Raw genomic sequence first — 19,673 nt, forward strand, 5'->3', positions numbered from 1 at the left:
TGGCATGTTAGCACATTCATCCTGGCAGCAACGTGGAAGGATTGGCGAGAGAACGTAGGATCAGGAAATGATTATAAACATAAAGCAACGGTTCCGTCCTACGAAGAGTATGATAAAGTGGCCAGTCCATTAAATTTGGGGTGTTGGGTGGGAGGGACTCTAAAAGTCATGTAGTCCAAACACCCATTGGGCGTTTGACTCTCTTTCCTAACATCCTCCCCAAGGGACTGTCCAGGGCCCCAGTCCTTGAAGCTTCAAAGAGCCGAGACTCCTCTGAGGTCGTGGTTGTGTGGAGCTGAGAGCTGCCCCCTGGAGCTACCGCCATTACTCCTTCTTTTTTCCTTGGGGTTTCCAGAACCAGTCCAATTCCTAACTCAAATGACACTTTCCATTGTTTAAAAGCAGCTGCAGCCCGGCCAGCGTGGCTCAGTGGTTGAACGTTGACCTATGAACCAGGAGGCCACTGGTTCAATTCCAGGTCAGGGCACATGCCCAGGTTGTGGGCTCAATTCCCCGTTGGGGGTGAGCAGGAGGCAGCTGATCAATGATTCTCTCTCATGATTGATGTTTCTATCTCTCTCTTCTTCTTCCTCTCTGAAATCAATAAAAATATTTTCAAAAATAAATAAATAAAATAAAAACAGCTGCAATTTGCAGAGTACCTTCTGCGTGCCAGGCAAGCCTGCCGGGCACATGTTACCCCATTTTCAGGTTGGAACTTTGGGCTCATTGGCCAAGTGACTCGCTGAGATTTGCTCACTGACCCATGTAACTGGCAACACCAGGATTAAAAACCAAAGCCGTCTGACTCCGGAGCCTGCAGTCTTGGAGATAGCTATTAATTTAACTTGGCAAACATCTGTTTAGCACTCAACCCTGTGGCACTCCCTGTCCTGAGCATAATAGGAAGGGGTGACCTACGATGAATAAGCATGGTTCCTAAGTTCCAGGGCTCCCCATGCTAGTGTTTGGATGGTGAAGTCAACACCCAGGCATTGTGATAATGAGTACTTGGCTTTGGCTTGTAGCCTGGCTATTCCAGAAGGGGAAAGTGATTTATGTTTGGCCCATTGCATGAGCTGTTCCTGCTGGTAGCATTGGGTCAAGCCCAAGCAGGAGCCACCGGACAGAATCCCTGCCTGGGAAAGAAGGTCTATTCCCTGGAGGATAAAAGCAGAAGGAGGGTAGGGGGGGGTGGAAAGATGGAAGGTGTGAGACCCATGTGTATAATCAGATTTGAGTAACGCAAAGCTTCAACTTGGACACGTCCCAGGACTGAGCAGAGAGGACTACAGCAAGTCTGAGAGGCTGGAAAGCTAGAAGCAAGATAAGAACAGGTGTAAGAAACGGATGGGCAACCCAGCCTGTACACTGAGCATGTATGCAGGAGCTCCCCCTTCAGGCAGCGTGTGGTATTGCTATGGTTGTGGCTGGCGGACTTAAAAGGAAATGGACAGGAAGGACCCAGGCAAGAGGAGGCTTTTTTTGTTAGCAGATTTCCCTTCCTAGTTGTGTTTTCCTTAACCTGGTGTTTAAATTGGTAACCGCTTAGGTTAAGTGTGGTCGATGCCTGATGTACAGGAAGAAACCTGAATGTAGTTCTCCCATATAATTGTACTTCTATACCTCTTACCTCATTTATCTTCTCAGCGGCCCTGTGAAAAGGGGCCAATGAGCATTATGCTCACTCTTCAGGTGACAGAGGGCTCTAAGGGTTAGGCGACATCTTTGCCTCATCCACTCAACATCCACCCAGCTTTTCATTCAGGACAAGCGCCCACGCCCCAGCCACATCCGACACCCCCACCTGTGCCAGCCCACATCCCTCCACCTCGGAGAAGTGCTGCTCCTGACCTGGCCGGGGCTCCCTGGCCTGGACGAACGTCGCTTTGGTCCCTCTGGGTGGTAATGACTCTGCCTACCCCGGGGCTGGCCTGCAGGAACTCTGCTGAGAGGGCTGCACAGAGCACGGTGGGTCGGTAGGGGACCCAGCCTGTCCCCTTTCCACCTCACCAGGTAATCAGCCCTGAGGGTCCTTTCCTGGAAAGCACCAAAGTCCAGCTTACACTATAGCCCTGTAGGTTTTCCTTGTATTAAAATCACAAGCTTCCTTTATGGTTTCCGTCACCTCTCGCTTCCAGATTTAGCAAAATGTAAAATTGGTAACATTATGTCCGAGATGTTAATTGCACATGTTTTCTTCTCGCTTCTGTGGGGATTCCATAAATCGGCTAAATGGCCTCCACTGCATCCCCTCCTCCCCCAGCCCTAGTCTCTCCCTTGATTTTTAAGGCTCTCTGGAGATTTCTGTTTTCTTCCTTCCATTCTCTGTTCTTTTTTCTCTTCCTCCTCCCTTTTCAAAGGGCACTCCTCTCAATCTACATGGTGACATTCTCTTTCTTCTTTATTATCCCAGTTAGTCCTGGAGCTTTGCAGTCTGAGACACATGATGTTTATCTAGTCGTCATTTATACCGACTCTAATTCTGAGATGGATTTGAGCTAGATTCTCAGTGTAAGTTCAATATAACAGAATGAGGGGGAAAAAACACCGCAAAAGAATAACAATGCAAAAAAAAAAACATGTCCTTAACACTAAGGAAAAATTAACACCAGAAAAATCTCACCTCATGGCAAGTTTGTTCCTGCAATTGATCACAAAATTTAGATTTGAGTTGCTTGGCCTCCAAAGCAAAAAGGGAAACATGCATTATAAAGCTCTTGTTATCTAATTTAAACACACACACACACACACACACACACACACCATGTAATCTTCACCAAAAGAGTGTTCACGAAAGGGTCTTTTCTGACTTTAGCCAGTTCAGTCCAGGGCTGATGCTCCTAGCCCTTTCTGAGGACCTGAATCAACTGAGGAACTTTTAAAAACAACCTATAACCAAGTCTAGGGTTTTGCCTGGGGAAATGACTGAACTGTGCTCAGAGCAGTCGGGGTCTTTTCCTGTCGCCTGGTCACATCTGTAAACAACAGCATTCATCGTGTCGATGTGCCTGGGGGTACGGAGAGGAGCATGGGAATCATTGCCTTTTCCTACGTGAGCTGGTCTCAGAGTTCGTATAGCCCAGCCTCCTCACTTCTCAGAGGAAGAACGGAAGCTCTCAGTACTCAGTGCCACACGGGTCTTTGGAGAAGTGATATAATAATGCCTACGCACGTGAGCTTTGGTTTCTGGCAGCCCCAACAGTTATAGTATTCCATATAAGTTACTGAATGTTGCTAAGCCTCAGTTTGCTCATCTGTAAAATAGGGACGCTAATAAGTATCTTCCAAGGATCCTATATAATAAAAGCCTAATATGCTAAGTGTCCGACTGTTCGTTCGATCATATGACCAGTCACTATAATGCTCACTGACCACCAGGGGGCAGACGCTCTGACCAGTAGGTTAGCTTGCTGCTGGGGTCCAGCCGGTAGGGACTGGGCAAGATGGACAGGACATGCCCTGGAGCCCTCTCGCGGTCCCTCCCTGGCCCCGATCGTCCACTTGTCCACTGGTGGGGTCCCTCAGCCTGGCCTGTGCCCTCTCACAATCCAGAACCCCTCCGGGGATGTTGGAGAGCCAGTTTGGCCCGATCCCTGCAGGCCAGGCCAAGGAACTCCACTGGTGCACAAATCCGTGCACCGGGCCTCTCGTTTTTTGATAATTAAATGAAATATATTATTTCATATAAAGCTTTTGCACAGAGCCTGGGACATTGTAAGCACTCGAGAAATGATGGATGTTCTGAAATCCTGAAAATTTGATGATGGTGAGATCATGATAATGGAAAAACAAGGCAAAAACTCAAGGTGGCTTAATACCTCCTGTCGCCCTCTTTCCACCCCCATTCTACGAGGATTCTTGTCTCAAGTTATGCTGACCTGAAGCACATCCTTTAGACTACAGACTACGTGGCTGTTTAAAGCTGAAAAAACTAAAATGGAATAAAATGAGAATGTTGGCAACTCAGTTGCATCACCCACATTTTTTAAAATATGTATTTTCATTGATTTCAGAGAAGAAGGGAGAGGGAGAGATAGAAACATCGATAATGAGAGAGATTCGTTGATCGGCTGCCTCCTGCGTGCTCCCTACTGGGGATCGAGCCCGAAACCCGGGCCTGTGCCCTGACCAGGAATCAAACTGTGACTTCCTGGTTCATAGGTTGATGCTCAACCACTGAGCCATGCCCGGCCGGACGCATCACCCACATTCTAAGTGCTCGGCAGCCATCAGTGGTTTGTGGCTGTTGTATTGGGCGGTGCAGACAGAGAATATTCCCATAGTAGCAGGAAGTCCTATTGGAGGCTGCCTTCGTGGCTCCCTCCCTCCCCCACAACTTCCTTATATCAGTACTTTCGTTATTTATTTATTTCCAAATATTATACTATCACTTTAAACTAGAAGAAAGGGTCCTCTGGTCTCTTGCCTTTCCTGGTGAGTCCATCTGAGTCGCCCAGAGCCTCAAGGATACAGTCCCCTCGCTAATTAGTAGCAGAGCCGCTACAAACACACTTCTGACTCAGGGCATGAGTCACTCCGTGGTGGCCCGCCCCGGGAATCGGCTGCCTTGGGTCTGTTTTGATAAGTAGGGCTGGAGTATGAATTTCAGCCACCCCGTCGCACTGCCAGATGCAGGGTAATGTGAGTTTAAAGGGTTGATTACAAGAGAATAGAATATCATTTTCTCAAAGCCACAGCCCAGTGGCAGAGATAGCAAGGACAGCACGGGGAAGCTCTAGACCACGCTCGGCCTCTCCTTTTTACACCACTTAGTTGTCTGGAAGAGAGAGGTTCTGCGTGGTCTTTTAAAATCGATCTGTTCGGAGAATCGTATTCAGCCCTGAGAGAGAAGGAAGTCCTGCCATTTGCAACTGCGCGGATGAACTTGAGGGCATTATGCTAAGGAAATAAGTCAGGTAGAAAGACGAGTACTGTATGATCTCCCTTATATGTGGAATCAAAAAAGCTGGATCCGTAGAAGCAGAGTGGAATAATGGCTGCCAGGAGCTGGGGGAGGGGAGGATGGGGATGGGGAGATGTTGATCAAAGTGTGCAAACTTCCAGCTGTCGGATGAATACATTCTGGGGACCTAATGTACAGCATGGGGAGTACAGTCACCCGTACTGTATTATGTACTTGGAAACTGCTAAGAGCGGAGATCTTAAACATTCTCCCCACAAAAAGGGGCGGCGATGATGTGAGGTGATGGAGGGGTTAACTAGCCCTACGGTGGAGATCATTTGGCAACATGTAAGTGCGTCAGACCATCACAGTGTACACCTCACACGTACACAATGTGACATGTCAACTACATCTCAATAAACCTGGGGGACATAGCTAAAATAAAATAAAATGGATCTGTTTGTTTTAAATTGAAAGTATTTCTTTGCAAGAGGACTTTTGCGAGGATAACGACTTTTGTCGTTGCTTCTATTGGCTGGGTTCATTATGATGAACTCAAAGCCACTGCCAGGAAACCTTCACAAGGTGGATGAGCAACCACAACGTCCTATGACATAGTGTACACCTGTACATGAACAGGCACGTGATTGTAACAAATAATTCCATAAGTGCAGTTTCGTGGGAACAATATAGTCTCACGGTTCCAGGCTCACAGTCTTTAGAAAGTAACTGTTGTTGTCAAACAGAAAGAAACTCGAATTCCTGAGTTTTAGTGGCACAATAAAGTGCAGAGAGAGATTTAGCTTAAATGTCATGGAAACTAATAGGAGCGTCCCTTGGAATTAGGTTTGACTATGAGGGACCAAAAAAAAAAAAAATCACATAGCAAGTATTTACACAAGATAGAAGTTATTTCTTGTGGAAACAGAGTCTGGGAGGAAGAATCCAGAGCAGGTGTGACCACCTGAGCCATCGTCAGAAACCCAGGTCCTTCTGACACCTTTTGGTTCTGCCATCATCGCCACGTGGCTTCCACCTCACGGTCCGGTTTGGCTGCCTGAGCACCAGCCATGGTGTCTGCCTTCTTGCCAGCAGAACGGAAGAAGACCAGAGATAGTTGGGCCACCTCCCTGTAGGGACCTTCCTGGAAGTCTTACAAGAAACTTCTGTTTGCGTCATCGTGAGGACCAACGTAAGGGAGACTGAAAAATGTATTCCAGGGGGGTCCTGCGCCCCGATAAAGACTGTGGGGGGTTATGACTAAGGAAGGAGAGGGTAACCCTTGGAGTGGGCACCCGGCAGTCTCTGCCAGAGAGTAAAAATAGTCTCTGTAACTTTCTGAACAAACGGTGATGGCGAACCCCTTGTTTTGCATTCTCAGAGGTATTTCTGTCCATCCCTTCTTGGTGTCTCTTTCCAAATACTTTTCTGATCTTGTGTTTTTTCAACTGCAGTTCTAAGGAAAGTGTAAAGTATTAAGGATTTGCCATTTTATTCCAGAAGGTACAAGGCCCTCTATGATTCTTCCCTTATTTCTCTCCAGTGTTATCTCCTACCAGTCCACTTCCCTCCGGGGCTCTCTCTCCTCCACCTCGGCTCCAGCCACACCAAGCGGAATGCTTCCGAAGCACTATGCCCGCACCTGCCTCTGGGCCTCTGCACATGCTGTAGCCTCTACGTAGAAATAATAGAAAGCAGAGCTCCTAGCCCTGGCTCTGGGTCCAACTGCTTACAAGCTCCCAGTACTGCAGCTTATAACTGTGTACCCTTAGGCAAGTTACATAACCTTTCTGTGCCTGTTGCACGATCCATAGAATGAAGATAATAGCAATACTTACTTTATGGTTTCTGTCATCATCCAATGAGCCAATGAAAGAAAATCTTCAGAATCATGCCTAGTATGTAACAAGTCCTCAATCATAACCAATTTTGTTGAGCATTTACTATGTGCTAAGCACCTTACAGAGATCCTCTCACTTAATCTTCACAACAGCCCTGTCGAGTGGCCTTACTATTACTTCTCCTGTTTTACATGTGAGGAAACTGGAGCACAGAGAAATTAAGGAACTTGCCTGAGGTCCCACAGCTAGCAGGGGACGGAGCTTGGGCTCAAATGCAGAGTCCTCTGTCTTCAGGGTGGGTGACCTTTCCCCCACACCAGCACCAGATTCGAAGGCACGGTGTGTTTTCTTTTTTCTTAAAATATATTTTATTGATTTTTTACAGAGAGGAAGGGAAGGGATAGAGAGTCAGAAACATTGACGGGAGAGAAACATCAATCAGCTGCCTTTTGCACACCTCCCACTGGGGATGTGTCCACAATCAAGGCACACCCCCCCGACTGGAATCGAACCCGAGACCCTTCAGTCCACAGGCCGACGCTCTATCCACTGAGCCAAACCAGTCAGGGCGGCATGGTGTGTTTTCTTCGTAAGCTGTCTGCTGCCTTCTGCCGATTTTTATGATAACCTCTTTGGAGGCAGGGGCCGGCCCAGGTGACCTCTGGGAGCCCGTCCTTGACCTTTGCCTCTTGGCCCCGACCAGGCCAGGCCCTGCCCTTCCAGGCTTCTCAAGCCACTGCTCCTGGGATACGAAGCTGGGCAGCCTCTGCCACCTCCTGGGTGTTTATATTTTGTGCCCAAGGCTGCCAGGAGGGTTCTGCAGCCTCGAACAGAGCCTGTGGCTTCCCCGCTTCTGAAGCCCCGGGTCCCCTCCCAGGCCATTTATATCCTGGGCCCCATCGTCATTCCACCCACTGGAGATCAGGTTCCCACCACAGAGGCCTCTCTACCCCACACCAGGCCCGGCTGTGGTGCAGCCACTAGCGTGGAGGGAAGAAGTGCACGCTGGTCTGCTGATCCCTGTGTGGTGTGTGAGCAAAGGACCTCAGGCCTGCCAATCACTCTGCAGCTCAGAGCTAGCACTGTCTAGACCTGAGAGTCCCAACATCAGAAACCCTGCAGAGAATGGACTAGACGCAGATGCCAAGTGTCGCAGGCTGCCTTTAGGGGTAAAGACTCCAGTTTTTAATCCCTGCAACCTATAAATGTTATTTTACAAGGAAAAGGGGTCTTTGCCGATGTGATTCAATTAAGGGTCTTGACACGGAGAGACTACCCTGGATTATCTGGGTGAGCCCTAAATCCAATCACATGTGTCCTTATAAGAGAGAGAGATTTGACACACACAGAAGAAGAGATGATACAAACACAGGCAGAGATTGGAGTGATGTAGCCACAAGCCAGGGAATGCTAGCAACCACCAAAACCTGAAAGAGGGAAATGGGCTCTCCCTAGATCCTATGGAGACAGCACAGTCCTGCTGGCGCCTTGATTGTGGACTTCCGGCCTCCAGCACTGTGAGAGTTCCAGTTGTTTAAAGCCACCACATTCGTGGTAGTTGGTTACAGCAGCCACAGGAAACTAATACACCCAGCAAATAGGCAGGAAGCTAGGGATATACATTTTAACTTGCCCCCTAGGTGATTTTGAGCCCCTGCCTCACCCTTGCCCCCGCAAGGTGAAGAACTAGATGGAGTACCTAGACTGAAAATCCAGGAGGACTGGATTCTTAACACTCCATCATTTTGCTCCTCTGATACTCAAATTATAAGAGACGAGAGCATGTTGAACGCTTAAATCAGTGGTTCTCAACCTTTCTAATGCCTCGACCCTTTAATACAGTTCCTCATGTTGTGGTGACCCCCCAACCATAAAATTATTTTCGTTGCTACTTCATAACTCTAATGTTGCTACTGTTAATGAATCGTAATGTAAATATCTGTGTTTTTCCATGGTCTTAGGCTCTACAGCAGCGGTTTTCAACCGCTCTCAGTAAGCAGTAGCTGTTATCATCCCGGTCACCAGCGTTGAATAATCAAGCATTGATGGGGCTGGCTTTCACACTGTAAGGGACCATTCCTTTGGGTACCAAATGGCTTCCTCTTTCCTAAAAGCATCGGCTGTCCCATGATGCCCTGCTTCACAGTTCCCAGATGGCATGTCTGCACACTCAGGGTGTTGGGAGGTGGTGGTCCTCTGTGTGATCCAGCCCCAAGCTTCCTCCCTGCCCCGGCCCATGTGAACGAAGGTGAGGGGGAGAATCAGTGTAGAAAGAGGAGGCTGCATCACTGCCAACAGTTGAGTCCCATGGCCCCCACTGCAGGTGTACCAGTCAGGGTTCTCAGAGAAACAGAACAAACAGGATGTGTGTATGACTGAAGGCTGTTTGCTGATAGAGTTCCCGGTTCACAAGTCAGACTTTTTCCCCTTAAGGCCTCCAGCTGATTGGATTAGGCCCACCCACCTGGTGAAGGATAATCTGCTTTACTCAGAGTCCACCATTCGAATGTTAATCTCATCTATAAAAAAAAAAATACATTCATAGCAACAAACAGACTAGTATTGGACCACATATCTGGGTGCTATGGCCTAGCCAAGTTGTTACATAAAATTAACCATCACAAGGTGTCTCTCTCTTTTTTTTTTAAGCATTTACATTCCCAGAATGATGCTAAACACTGTCATGAATACAAAATACCTATCAGGCAATGGGATGGGTGCTTGGTTCCGAATGAACTCCCCAAGACTGAAAGGTTCTGTTTCATAAGGTGGTTGGAAGACTGTACAATCCAGGTGGGAGGCGGAACCCACTTCCCATGATAAAGCTGAAATCAGACGCTTGCTGTCCCCGCCTCCCTTGCAGCTTGGTGCAGGCTGTAAACTAGGCTCAGCCAATCAGATATAGCGCCCAACTTTAATCAGGAGGCCCAGGTACAAGCAGGCTCCTTTTTCCATTCTGTTGTCTCCTAAGCCTCTAAGACCCCTTGCAGCTCTCTCACTTCTGGCCTCACTCTCTCCCCCTTTAACACGATCATAGAATTCAGCCTCCCTGGTTTTTGGCTTGAGTCACAATACTCACTACAACGTCGTTACTCAAAATGTGGTCCCTAGGCTGGCAGCTTCATCATTGCCTGGGAGCTTGTTAGAAATGCAGAATCTCAGGCCCCACCCCAGACCCACTGAATCAGAATCTGCATTTTAACAAGATCCCTTGGTGATTCACGTGCAAATCCATGTTCCAGAAGCACTGACCTAGAACACGCCCCTGGGGTCCTCTGACTCAGAAGCTGCCTGCAGGAACCACGCCCAGGGGCAACCTGCCCACACTCCGCACTTCTAGTAGGGCTGTCACTATAGTAACCAGCCTGGCCCCCTCTGACCTCTGCCATCTTCCTAGCTCCAGTGCCCACCAACACAATGAGATTACAGTGAGTATTGCTATAGAAACTAGCACTGGAGAGGGTCTCCTATCAATTCTGCCGCTTTCCCTTCACTCCCTGTATCTCTGGAATGATGAGCTTTCTAAACCACAGTAAACCATATAAATTCCTCTCCAGCGTAAGAAAGACTCCACAAATAACAAAGATGAAAAGTCAGGGCCACGCAATTTATAAAGCAAAGGCGTAGCAGCTGCAGAGGTTTGCTTTGATTGGAAAGGAGATGACAGGAGCGTCACTCTGTGTGGCAGAGCCTTCCCTGCGTCCCGCAGAGACAAGGTTGGCTGATGCTGAAAACAACGCTGGTGACCGGGATGATAACAGCCACCGCTTACTGAGAGCTGTCTTGGTACCAGGCGCCAGGCTACGTAGGTTATCCCATTCGACGCTTGCAGTAAATCTCTGTATTCGCTTCCTGCGGCTGCTGTAAAAAATCGCCACAAACATGGAGGCTAAAACAACACATTTATTATCTTACAGTTCTGGGAGGCAGAAGTACACAATCAGTCTCATGGGGCTACAGTCACGTGTCGGCAGAGCAGGTTCCTCCCGGAGGCTGCCGGGGAGACTCTGTTTCCTTGCTCCCGGAGGGCACCTGCTTTCCTTGGCTCAGCACCCCTTCCTTGCATTAGTTCAGTTTCTTTTTTTAAATATGTTTTTATTGATTTCAAAGAGAGGAAGGGAGAGGGAGAGAGAGAGATAGAGATAGAAGCATCAATGATGAGAGAGAATCGTTGATTGGCTGCCTCTCACACACACCCTGCTGGGGATGGAGCCTGCAACCCGGGCATGTGCCCTGACCTTGGAATCAAACCAGTGACCTCCTGGTTCATGGGTTGACACTCAACCACTGAATCACACCGGCTGGGCGCATTAGTTCAACTTCCTGCTTCTGTCTCACATCTCTTACTCCCTCCCTCCTTTGACCTTCTTGCCTCCCTCTTCCAAGGACCCTTGTGATTGCATCTAGGGCCCACCTGAATAACTCAAAATAGCCCTCTTTCCTCAAAACCTTAACCGTATTACATGCGCAAAGTCCATTTTGCCAGATAAGGTAACAAGCATCTGTTCTAGGGATCATCACTCAGCCAACCAAAGCCTTTGTAGTAGGTATTGCTATCATCCCATTTCCCCGTGAGAGAACTGAGGCTTGACAATTGAAATGCCTCGTTCAAGGTCACACAGCTAGAAGGTGCAGCCAGAATCCCAATCTTGGTCAGTCTCTCTCTAAAGCCAGAGCTTCTAACCTCTGCACTGCAGGGGCCCCAGATGGCTTTGAATTCATCCACTGTTGTCACCAGGTTGAAGGAAGGGAACCGAAAACCATCAGCTCTCTAAAAACTTTGAGTTTCCAATGGATTAGTCTGCCAGGGCTCCCGCAACAAATGAACACAGACTAGGTGTCTCGAACAAAAGGTGTTTCTCACAGCGCTGGAAGCTGGAAGTCCAAGTCCAAGGTGTCAGCCGGTTTGGTTTTTTCTGAGGTCTCTCTCCTTGGCTTGCAGATGCCACCCTCTTGCCACCACTCTCACGTGGGCGCCCCTCTGTGCACCCACCCCTGGTGTCTCTCTCTGTGTCCTAATCTCCTCTTCTTGTAAGGACACCAGTCACACTGAATTCGGTCCCATCCTAATGGCCTCATCTGAATACAGTGACATTCTGAGGCACTGGATGTTAGGGCTTCTACATACAAATTTGGGGGAGGGCAGGTACAATTCAGCCCATATCAACAGGTTTTGTCTCTGACCTCAGGAACGAGGCAGTTTAGGTGTCTGAGAGGAATCCCAGAGCCCTGTGGGTGCCCTCACTCCCAGCTTTCATACTTGGTCCATGATCTCTACCAGCATGTCTCCAGCCTCAACCACAGTGAATGACCTCACCATAACCCTGGCTTCATGATCCCATTAGTTTCTGATGGCAGCTGTGAGGCCTTACCACAAACTTGGTGGGTTAAAACAACGCACATCACACAGTCCTGGAGGCCAGTATTCCAAATCAGTTTCAGCGGCCCAAAATGAAGGCATCGTCAGCAGGGCTGTTTTCTTTTGGAGGCTCTGAGAAAAGAACCCACTTCCTTGCCCTTTCCAGCTTCTAGAGCTGCCTTCCTGGCATTCCTTGGCTTGTGGCCCCTTCCTCCATCTTCAAAGTCAGCAGCAGAGCATCTTGCTTCAACGTCTTCCATGTCAAATCACCCTCTGTTTCTCTCTTATAAGGACCCTGGTGATAGCATTTAGGGTCCACCTGGATGCTCCAGGATAATCTTCCCTTCTCACGATCCTTAACTGAATCACACCCGCAGAGTCTCTTTTGCCGTCAACATCCACACGTTCCAGGGAATAGGGCCTGATGTCTTTGGGGACCACTACTCAGCCTACCACAGTGATATTTCCTCACACATTTCCTCGCCACCCCTTCTGCCCTGGAGTGACGAATAGGATATGCTGCATGTGAAAGCCCTGAGTCAGATGTCAAGGCCCTTTCGGCCTCAGGGCCTCTGCACAGTCTGTTACTGCTGCCTAGAATGTCCATCCTTCTACACACACATTCACATATGGCAGATCCTTCACATGTTAGAGGTTCAGTCACCTCCTCAGAGAGGCCTTCCACTTCAGCCCCGTCTATTGTCTATCCCAGCACCTCGGCACTGACCACGATTTGTAATCACTTCGTTACTTGTAGTTTTGTGTGTTTCTTATCTGTCTCCTTGCAAGACTGCTAACTTTTTGTGCCCCTCACTCGCACCTTCATATGCTTCTTCCCATCTTCCCTGCTCCATACACTGGACCAGCCATTGCCAACCGGTGGTCCATGGACCACGGGTGGTCCCTGAGCTCCTAAGCCCTCAGGCAGCTGGCTATGTCAATAGAATCAAAGAATTTCGAGTAGGAAGGAACCAAATACACAGAGGGTCAGCCCACTCTGACCCACCATCTGATTTTGTGCATAAAGTATTCCTGGAACACAGCCTCGTTCACTCATGCACATATTTTCTGTGGCCTCTTTCTCACTACAGTGGCAGTGTGGAGTCATTGCAACAGAGACAGTGTGACCCATAATCCCAACATATTTACTATCTGGCCTTTTACAGAAAAGGTCTGTCAACCCCTGAAACAGACCCTCTGGTCCAAATCTACCCTCTTTACAGATGCAGTCACTGAGAGACAAGCGTTTACAGACCTGAGCCAGAATCCCACTGTGAGTCCAGATGCAGGGCTGGAATTCAGTTCTGCAGAATCCCACACCTCGCTTCTCCCACAGATTATACCCTCCTCCTGAGCACCCAGCCCTCCCCACCCAGAGACGGGCACCCTCAGCACCGCTCTGTCCTCAGGCTTCAGAAAGGCCCCACTGTGCATGCTCCCAGTCTCCTACTTGCATCTGGGCCCAACGACCTTCCTGGGCTCACGTGTTCTCTTGACCCTGCACGAAGCCCTCTAGGCTTCTCCTTCCCTCTGGAGCCTCTGGTCCCACCCCACAGACCTTCCCTTCGAACGCCATAGCACTGAATGTGTATCCCCCTACTCACCCCAGGCCACCTGGTCACAGGTGGATGATCAAACCTGGCTTGCTCCAGAATTCCCAGAGGAGCTTGTTTAGAATGCAGATGCCCAGGCCCCCAGACCCGTTGAGCCAAAACTCTGGGGGTGAAAACAGGGCCTTGGCGGTTTTCACACACTCCCCCTTGATTCTGACATTAAAACAACCTAAAGAACCGCTTCATTAAGCCAAGCACTCCTCTAGGCTTTAATCACTCCAGACAACTTCAGAGCTAAGTCTGTAGCCAGTGGGACAATGTTCTCTTACAAAACCTACATGGAAAATGCAGTCTTTTTTCCCCTCAACATTCTTTTTAAAAATTTTCTTTTTATTGATTTTTTACAGAGAGGAAGGGAGAGGGATAGAGTTAGAAACATCGATGAGAGAGACATCGACCAGCTGCCTCCTGCACACTCCCCACCGGGTCTGTACCCGCAACCAAGGTACATGCCCTTGACCGGAATCAAACCTGGGACCCTTCAGTCCGCAGGCCGACGCTCTATCCACTGAGCCAAACCCGTCAGGGCCCTGGAATTCTTTCCCATCTCCAGCTCCTTCCAAAGAAACATCACAAGCCATGCTATTTCTCCCCCTCTCAGTAGGCCAGATAAGACTTTTAAATGAGTTGCTGGCAAAGACTTCATGAGCTTCTACGCTACTGAGGTCAGAGTGACAAAGAGAAGGCAATGTGGGAAGGCGGGAATAGGTACATAGAAAATTCCAGGAGAGGCTGGGATCCTCGGGATCCAGGGTACATATCCCAGTGCTGGCCGGCCGTGTTGGTCAAGGCGTGGCTCTGAGGGCAGCACAGCCTTTTTCTTCTCTTGGGCACTCAGCAGGCATTGGCTGCCTGCCTGCGGCTCAGCATCTCACATGAAAGTCAGCAGCCAAGGGGAGTCTGTGATGGAGTCCCAGCCCCAGGGACTGGGAGTTGTGGGCTGCGCTTCAGGGGCACCAAACAGAGGAAAGGCAGGGGCGGGAGGTGGGGGGCGGGGGGAGGAGGGGTTGCTGCTTCTGCAGAACAGCCCAGGGGAGTTCTCTCTGAGCACTCGGGGCTGGTTTCAGCAGAGATGGAGACCCGGCGCCAAAAATAAGTCCTGCTCACCTAGGACAGTAGACTCCAATTCAATTTCCATTCAGGGTGTGTTTATTGAGTGCCTGATTCAGTTTAGGTGATGGAGAGACTGAGAGGATGAGGGCGACAGCCTACGCCGCAGGCCAATCCAGGCAGAAATAGCCTAGGACTCTGCCCCACAGGTCCCTGGGTCCAGAAACTCGATTTTTTATCCACTTCACCCAGGAAAAAAGTGGGCAAATCTTAGTCTGGCTCATGAACAAATATTTATGAAGTGCTTGTGGCCTGCCAGGCACTGGCCTGGGGCTGGGGCTGCATTGGTGAACGGAGCAGCCCCAGGTCCCTGCCGCGTGGAGTTTCCGTTCCAATGGGGCATCTGCAAGGCCATGGGGTCAGGCCTGTGCAGTGCAGTCCACCCTGGGAGGGGGCCGGGTGCAGCGGAGTCACCAGGAGAAATGTTGAGGGAGAGGTGGATTTGAACTGTGTTTTGAAGGCTGAGTGGAGTGTACATTCTGAAAGGGCTGGAGGCCTGTCAGACGGGGGTCTGAACTGCATGGACAGGACTGAGCATGGCACGCCAGCAAGGGAGGGGTCCATGGCCAGGTCAGCTCCCCTGGGGAACAGGTGGATGCTGGGTAACAGTGTGTGCTGGGAAGTTGGGCAAAAGAACGTCGGTATCACATGGGCTATGCAGTCAAATGACGTGGGTCTGACTCCCAGCTCTGTCATACTTGCTAACCCTCTGATCCAGGGCATGCTACTTAGCCTCAATAAACTCCATCCTCCTAATCCAGAAAATAGGCATAATCATAACTCGCTCGTAGGTTGGTCCTAAGCATTTAGATGAGATCATGCAAGTTTTTTTTAAGAGGCTTAGCTGTTTAATATTATCGACATTGGATAACTAGGCCTGGACTCCAGAAATACCGGAACCCGCTGCCAAAAACTCGGTGGGAAGCTCACAACATCTGCATGCAGTGAGGGATCTGCTGCTTGCAAACCCTTCTGTTTACCACCCCCTCGCTCCCATGGCAACCAGGATGGCCTGAGTGGTGGCACCGGGGCTAGGATGAGGCAAGAGAGGCACCGAGAACATACTTGCATGACCTGGCCACCATGAATTTTGCCTCCTTTGCCTCACCCTAACCCCAGCCCCGCTGAGTGGTAAGATGCCTTCTTGGTCTGCCTAAGTCAGTATCAGAGAGCCTGCTTATTAAAATCACATTCCTGGACCCGACGCAGTTAACATCTCTGGAGATAAGGCCGGGAATGTGCATTCTAACACACACACTCACTCACTCACTCACATACCAGGTGATTCCCAAGCCCTCCATCGATACTTCAGAGCAGAAGTTCCAAGTGGCCCCTCTCCTGACCTACTGAATCCAACACTCTAGGGGGTGGGGCCCAGCAATCTGCATTTTAACAAACCCTCCAGATAATTTGGATGCACATTCCATTCACATGGGGGAGGTTTTAAAAACGATCAATTAAATCAGAGTCCCACCCTGGCCGGGTGTCTCAGTTGGTTGGAGTGTCCTCTGGTACACCCAAAGGTCGCAGGTTCGATTCTCGGTCGGGGCACACTCCTAGGTTGTGGGTTCGATCCAAGGTAGGGGCACTACAGGAAGCAACCAATCGATGTTTCTCACATCGATGTTTCTCTTTCCCTCTTTCTCTCTCTCCCTCCCTCTCTCTCTAAAAATCAATAAATACATATCCATAGGTGAGGATTTAAAAAAAAAAAATCAGAGTCCCTCCCTGCGACAGAACTCAGGTATCATAATTTTCCAAAAGCTCTGCCACCCCTCCCCAGAAATCCTCATGTGAGGACAGTTGATAATCATCCGAGGAAGAAACAGGAAGATGGCACAAATGTATTCCACTTAGGAAATTGCAGTTCGGCCGCGGGCATTGCCTGGGCTAATTCTTGCAATCAGCTGGACGCCCTGCTGCGATCCCATTAGCAGGTGAGGAACCCGGAGCTGCTGGGGCGCGCGGCCAAGCCCCGCCCCGCTCCCCCGGCCCTCGCGCTACTGGCTGTGACCGGCGGCTGCCTGCTGACTTGGCTCTCTGCGCCTTTCCCAGGTGCCAAAGGCCGTTGGCAGCCTGGGGCTCGGGCAGAGCTGAGGCCTGGGGAGGGCACCAGAGGGAAGACAGTGAGCCAGCTGGGGATGGGAAGGGAGAGCCAAAGGACGCCTGAACACTGGGCCCAGAACAGGGAGCCCCAAGTACCAATAACCCCCGGCATGGGGGGGCTGGCGGGGCGCCGGGGGGCGGGGGGTATACCAAGCACCGGATCCTGTGCTTGGGGCTTTAAGTGAGTCATCTCCCTTAGGTTCACATGATCTCCGAGGGAGATAACACTCACAGAATCGCCCCATCGGATCCTCTCACGGTCACTTTATCCTGGGTTTACAGATGAGGAAACTGAGGCCCAGCGACTCGGGAGAGCCCGCCCCGGAGTCACCAGAGCGCTCGGGATGTCTCCAAAGGCTCTCCCACTTCTCCGGGATTCGGAGGCAGGGCCTCCCCGGGGGAAAGCGGGGCGGGGGGCAGGGGGTGGAGCTGAGCCCGCGCCCCCGGCTAACCCTTCTCCTCGCCCCCTCCCGCCTCCTCCCGCAGGCCTTTCCTCGTGCTGCCGCCGCTGATGGAGTGGATCCGGGTGGCCGTGGCGCACGCCGGCCACCGGCGCAGCTTCTCCATGGACAGCGACGACGTCCGCCAGGCGGCCCGGCTGCTGCTGCCGGGCGTGGACTGCGAGCCGCGCCAGCTCAGGTAGGGCCGGCGGGCGGGCGGGCGGGCGGGCGGCCGCAGGGAGGGGGCGCCCTTCCCGGACACCGCATCCCCGCATCCCTCCCGGGGCGGGGAGGACCGCAGGCAGCCCGCGGCGCTCCGGGCTCACAGCAGCCGCTCCTCCAATCCGAGCCCCGCTGGGCGCTCGCTGGGCGAGCAGATTGTCTCGCTGAGATGGAAGCTCCGCTGGTGCACATGGCAGCCTGGGACTAACCGGGAGCGAGTGCCAGGGATGGAGGGGACTGGAGCAAGGCCTTGTGGGAACGCTCTGGTTCTTCAGTTGCCAGACACTGTGTGCCTGAGTTCCACCTGTATTCTTCCTGTTCTCTCTCCCTCTCTGTCCCTCTCTCCGCAAGAAGCAAAGGATGTCCTTCCTGTAGTTTTCTAGCAAAGCCTCGCAGAGGGCGATTCCTAGCTGGGCGAGAGCACCCCTCGCCTTTTTCACGTGCACGGCAATTATTTATGGGGCCTCATTTTGGTCCGAAGCAAACGAAATAAAACAACTCACTCAGCCCAGTCAAAACGTGGTTCCACATGCAAAAAGCACAGCAACTCAGGGGGGGGGGGGGGGAGGTGCACTTTCCTGACTCCCGTGCCCCCTTGGCCGGGTGGCCCTTGTCACCATTTTCAAATCCCCACTGCCCCTCCCATGAGAGACTGCCCCTCCTCTGCAGTTCAGCTGGCCCGTCGTGCGGCCGGGCAGTAGAGATGTCCACCCTTCCAGGCTTTGGTTGGGCTCTGCAAGGAGATGGAGGGTGTGCAGCATAACACATACAGCCCACCGAAGGCCCAGAGGTGCCCCTGAGCCCCCCAGAACATGCAGGGTGCTGATCCAAGTCATCATTGCTAGCTAGTGTTTATTGAATGTGTACCATGTGCTGGACCCTGTTGTAAGTGCTTTGCACAGATTAATTAATATCCACTATTACCCAAACCCTGCAAGGTGGGTGCCATTATGCCCACTTTACAGATAAAGAAACTCGGGCACAGATACGTGAAGTAACACACCCAAGATCACAGGACTAGTAAGTAGTGGAGCCAGGATAGGAGTTCAGGCAGTCCAGACATCTGGGTTCCTATTTGTAACCCCTTCTCGGCTGTCTGTCTAGGCCAGTGGTCGGCAAACTCATTAGTTAACAGAGCCAAATATCAACAGTACAATGACTGAAGTTTCTTTTGAGAGCCAAATTTTTTAAACTTAAACTTCTTCTAATGCCACTTCTTCAAAATAGACTCGCCCAGGCTGTGGCATTTTGTGGAAGAGCCACACTCAAGGGGCCAAAGAGCCGCATGTGGCTCGCGAGCCGCGGTTTGCCGACCACTGGTCTAGGCAGTTTCTGGCTGTGCCCCCATTCCTTACACCTTGTCACCTAAAATCATAGCAAGTCTTGGGGAACGGCTGGGAAGCAGTCACTTACTGAGCACCTACTATGTGAATTTATCCATTGCAACAGGAGATTTGTATTCATTACTTGTGTCCTTCAATCCCCAACGCAGCCTCCTGAGGTGAGTGTGATCTTCCCATTTTGCAGATCAGGGAGTGGAGGTGCCAGGGATGAGATCCGGTGGCTCATGGAGACACCATGGCTTAAAGGTTAGGAGCCTGGACTCCAGAGTCCCATTGCCTGGGTCCAAATCCCACTGTAGTGGCTAATTAGCTGTGCAACCTTGCGCAAGCTAGTTAACCTCTCTGGACCTTAGTTTCCCCACCCGATATACATGGACGTAATATAGCAGCTCCCCTCGGAGTCTGGTGCCAGCGCGAAGTGGGGTCGTGAACATGAAGCACCTACAGACAATGCCAGAAAGGGAGTAAGTACTCGCGACCTGGGCTTTGTTGTTAGCTAGCACTGCCCCAAGTCTGTGTCCCTGACATAGTAACGGAGGCTCACACATAGGCGTTGCTTTATATCCGTAAAGGCTTTTAACGCTTTCTCAGGTGAGCCTCCTAAACAACCAGTGTGGTTATCCAAAAAAAAAAAATAGTGCTTCCATTTTACAGAGGAAGAAACCAAGGCCCAGCAAGATGAGGTACCTCTCCCGACATGACACAGGTATTAAGTGGCAGAGTTTGGAGCCGT

General features: G+C 50.7%; 1 protein-coding gene across 1 annotated transcript in view; it reads left to right on the top strand.

Annotated features, from left to right (window-relative positions):
* Window positions 1-19,673, top strand: part of ABTB3 (ankyrin repeat and BTB domain containing 3) — a 258,580-nt gene that overhangs the window by 175,385 nt on the left and 63,522 nt on the right. Inside the window, 1 exon segment of the mRNA XM_008144713.3 lies at window positions 17,422-17,574. Coding sequence (XP_008142935.2) covers window positions 17,422-17,574 — 153 coding nt within the window.

The sequence above is a fragment of the Eptesicus fuscus genome, chromosome 7 (genome assembly GCF_027574615.1).
Source record: "Eptesicus fuscus isolate TK198812 chromosome 7, DD_ASM_mEF_20220401, whole genome shotgun sequence".
Taxonomy (NCBI): domain Eukaryota; kingdom Metazoa; phylum Chordata; class Mammalia; order Chiroptera; family Vespertilionidae; genus Eptesicus; species Eptesicus fuscus.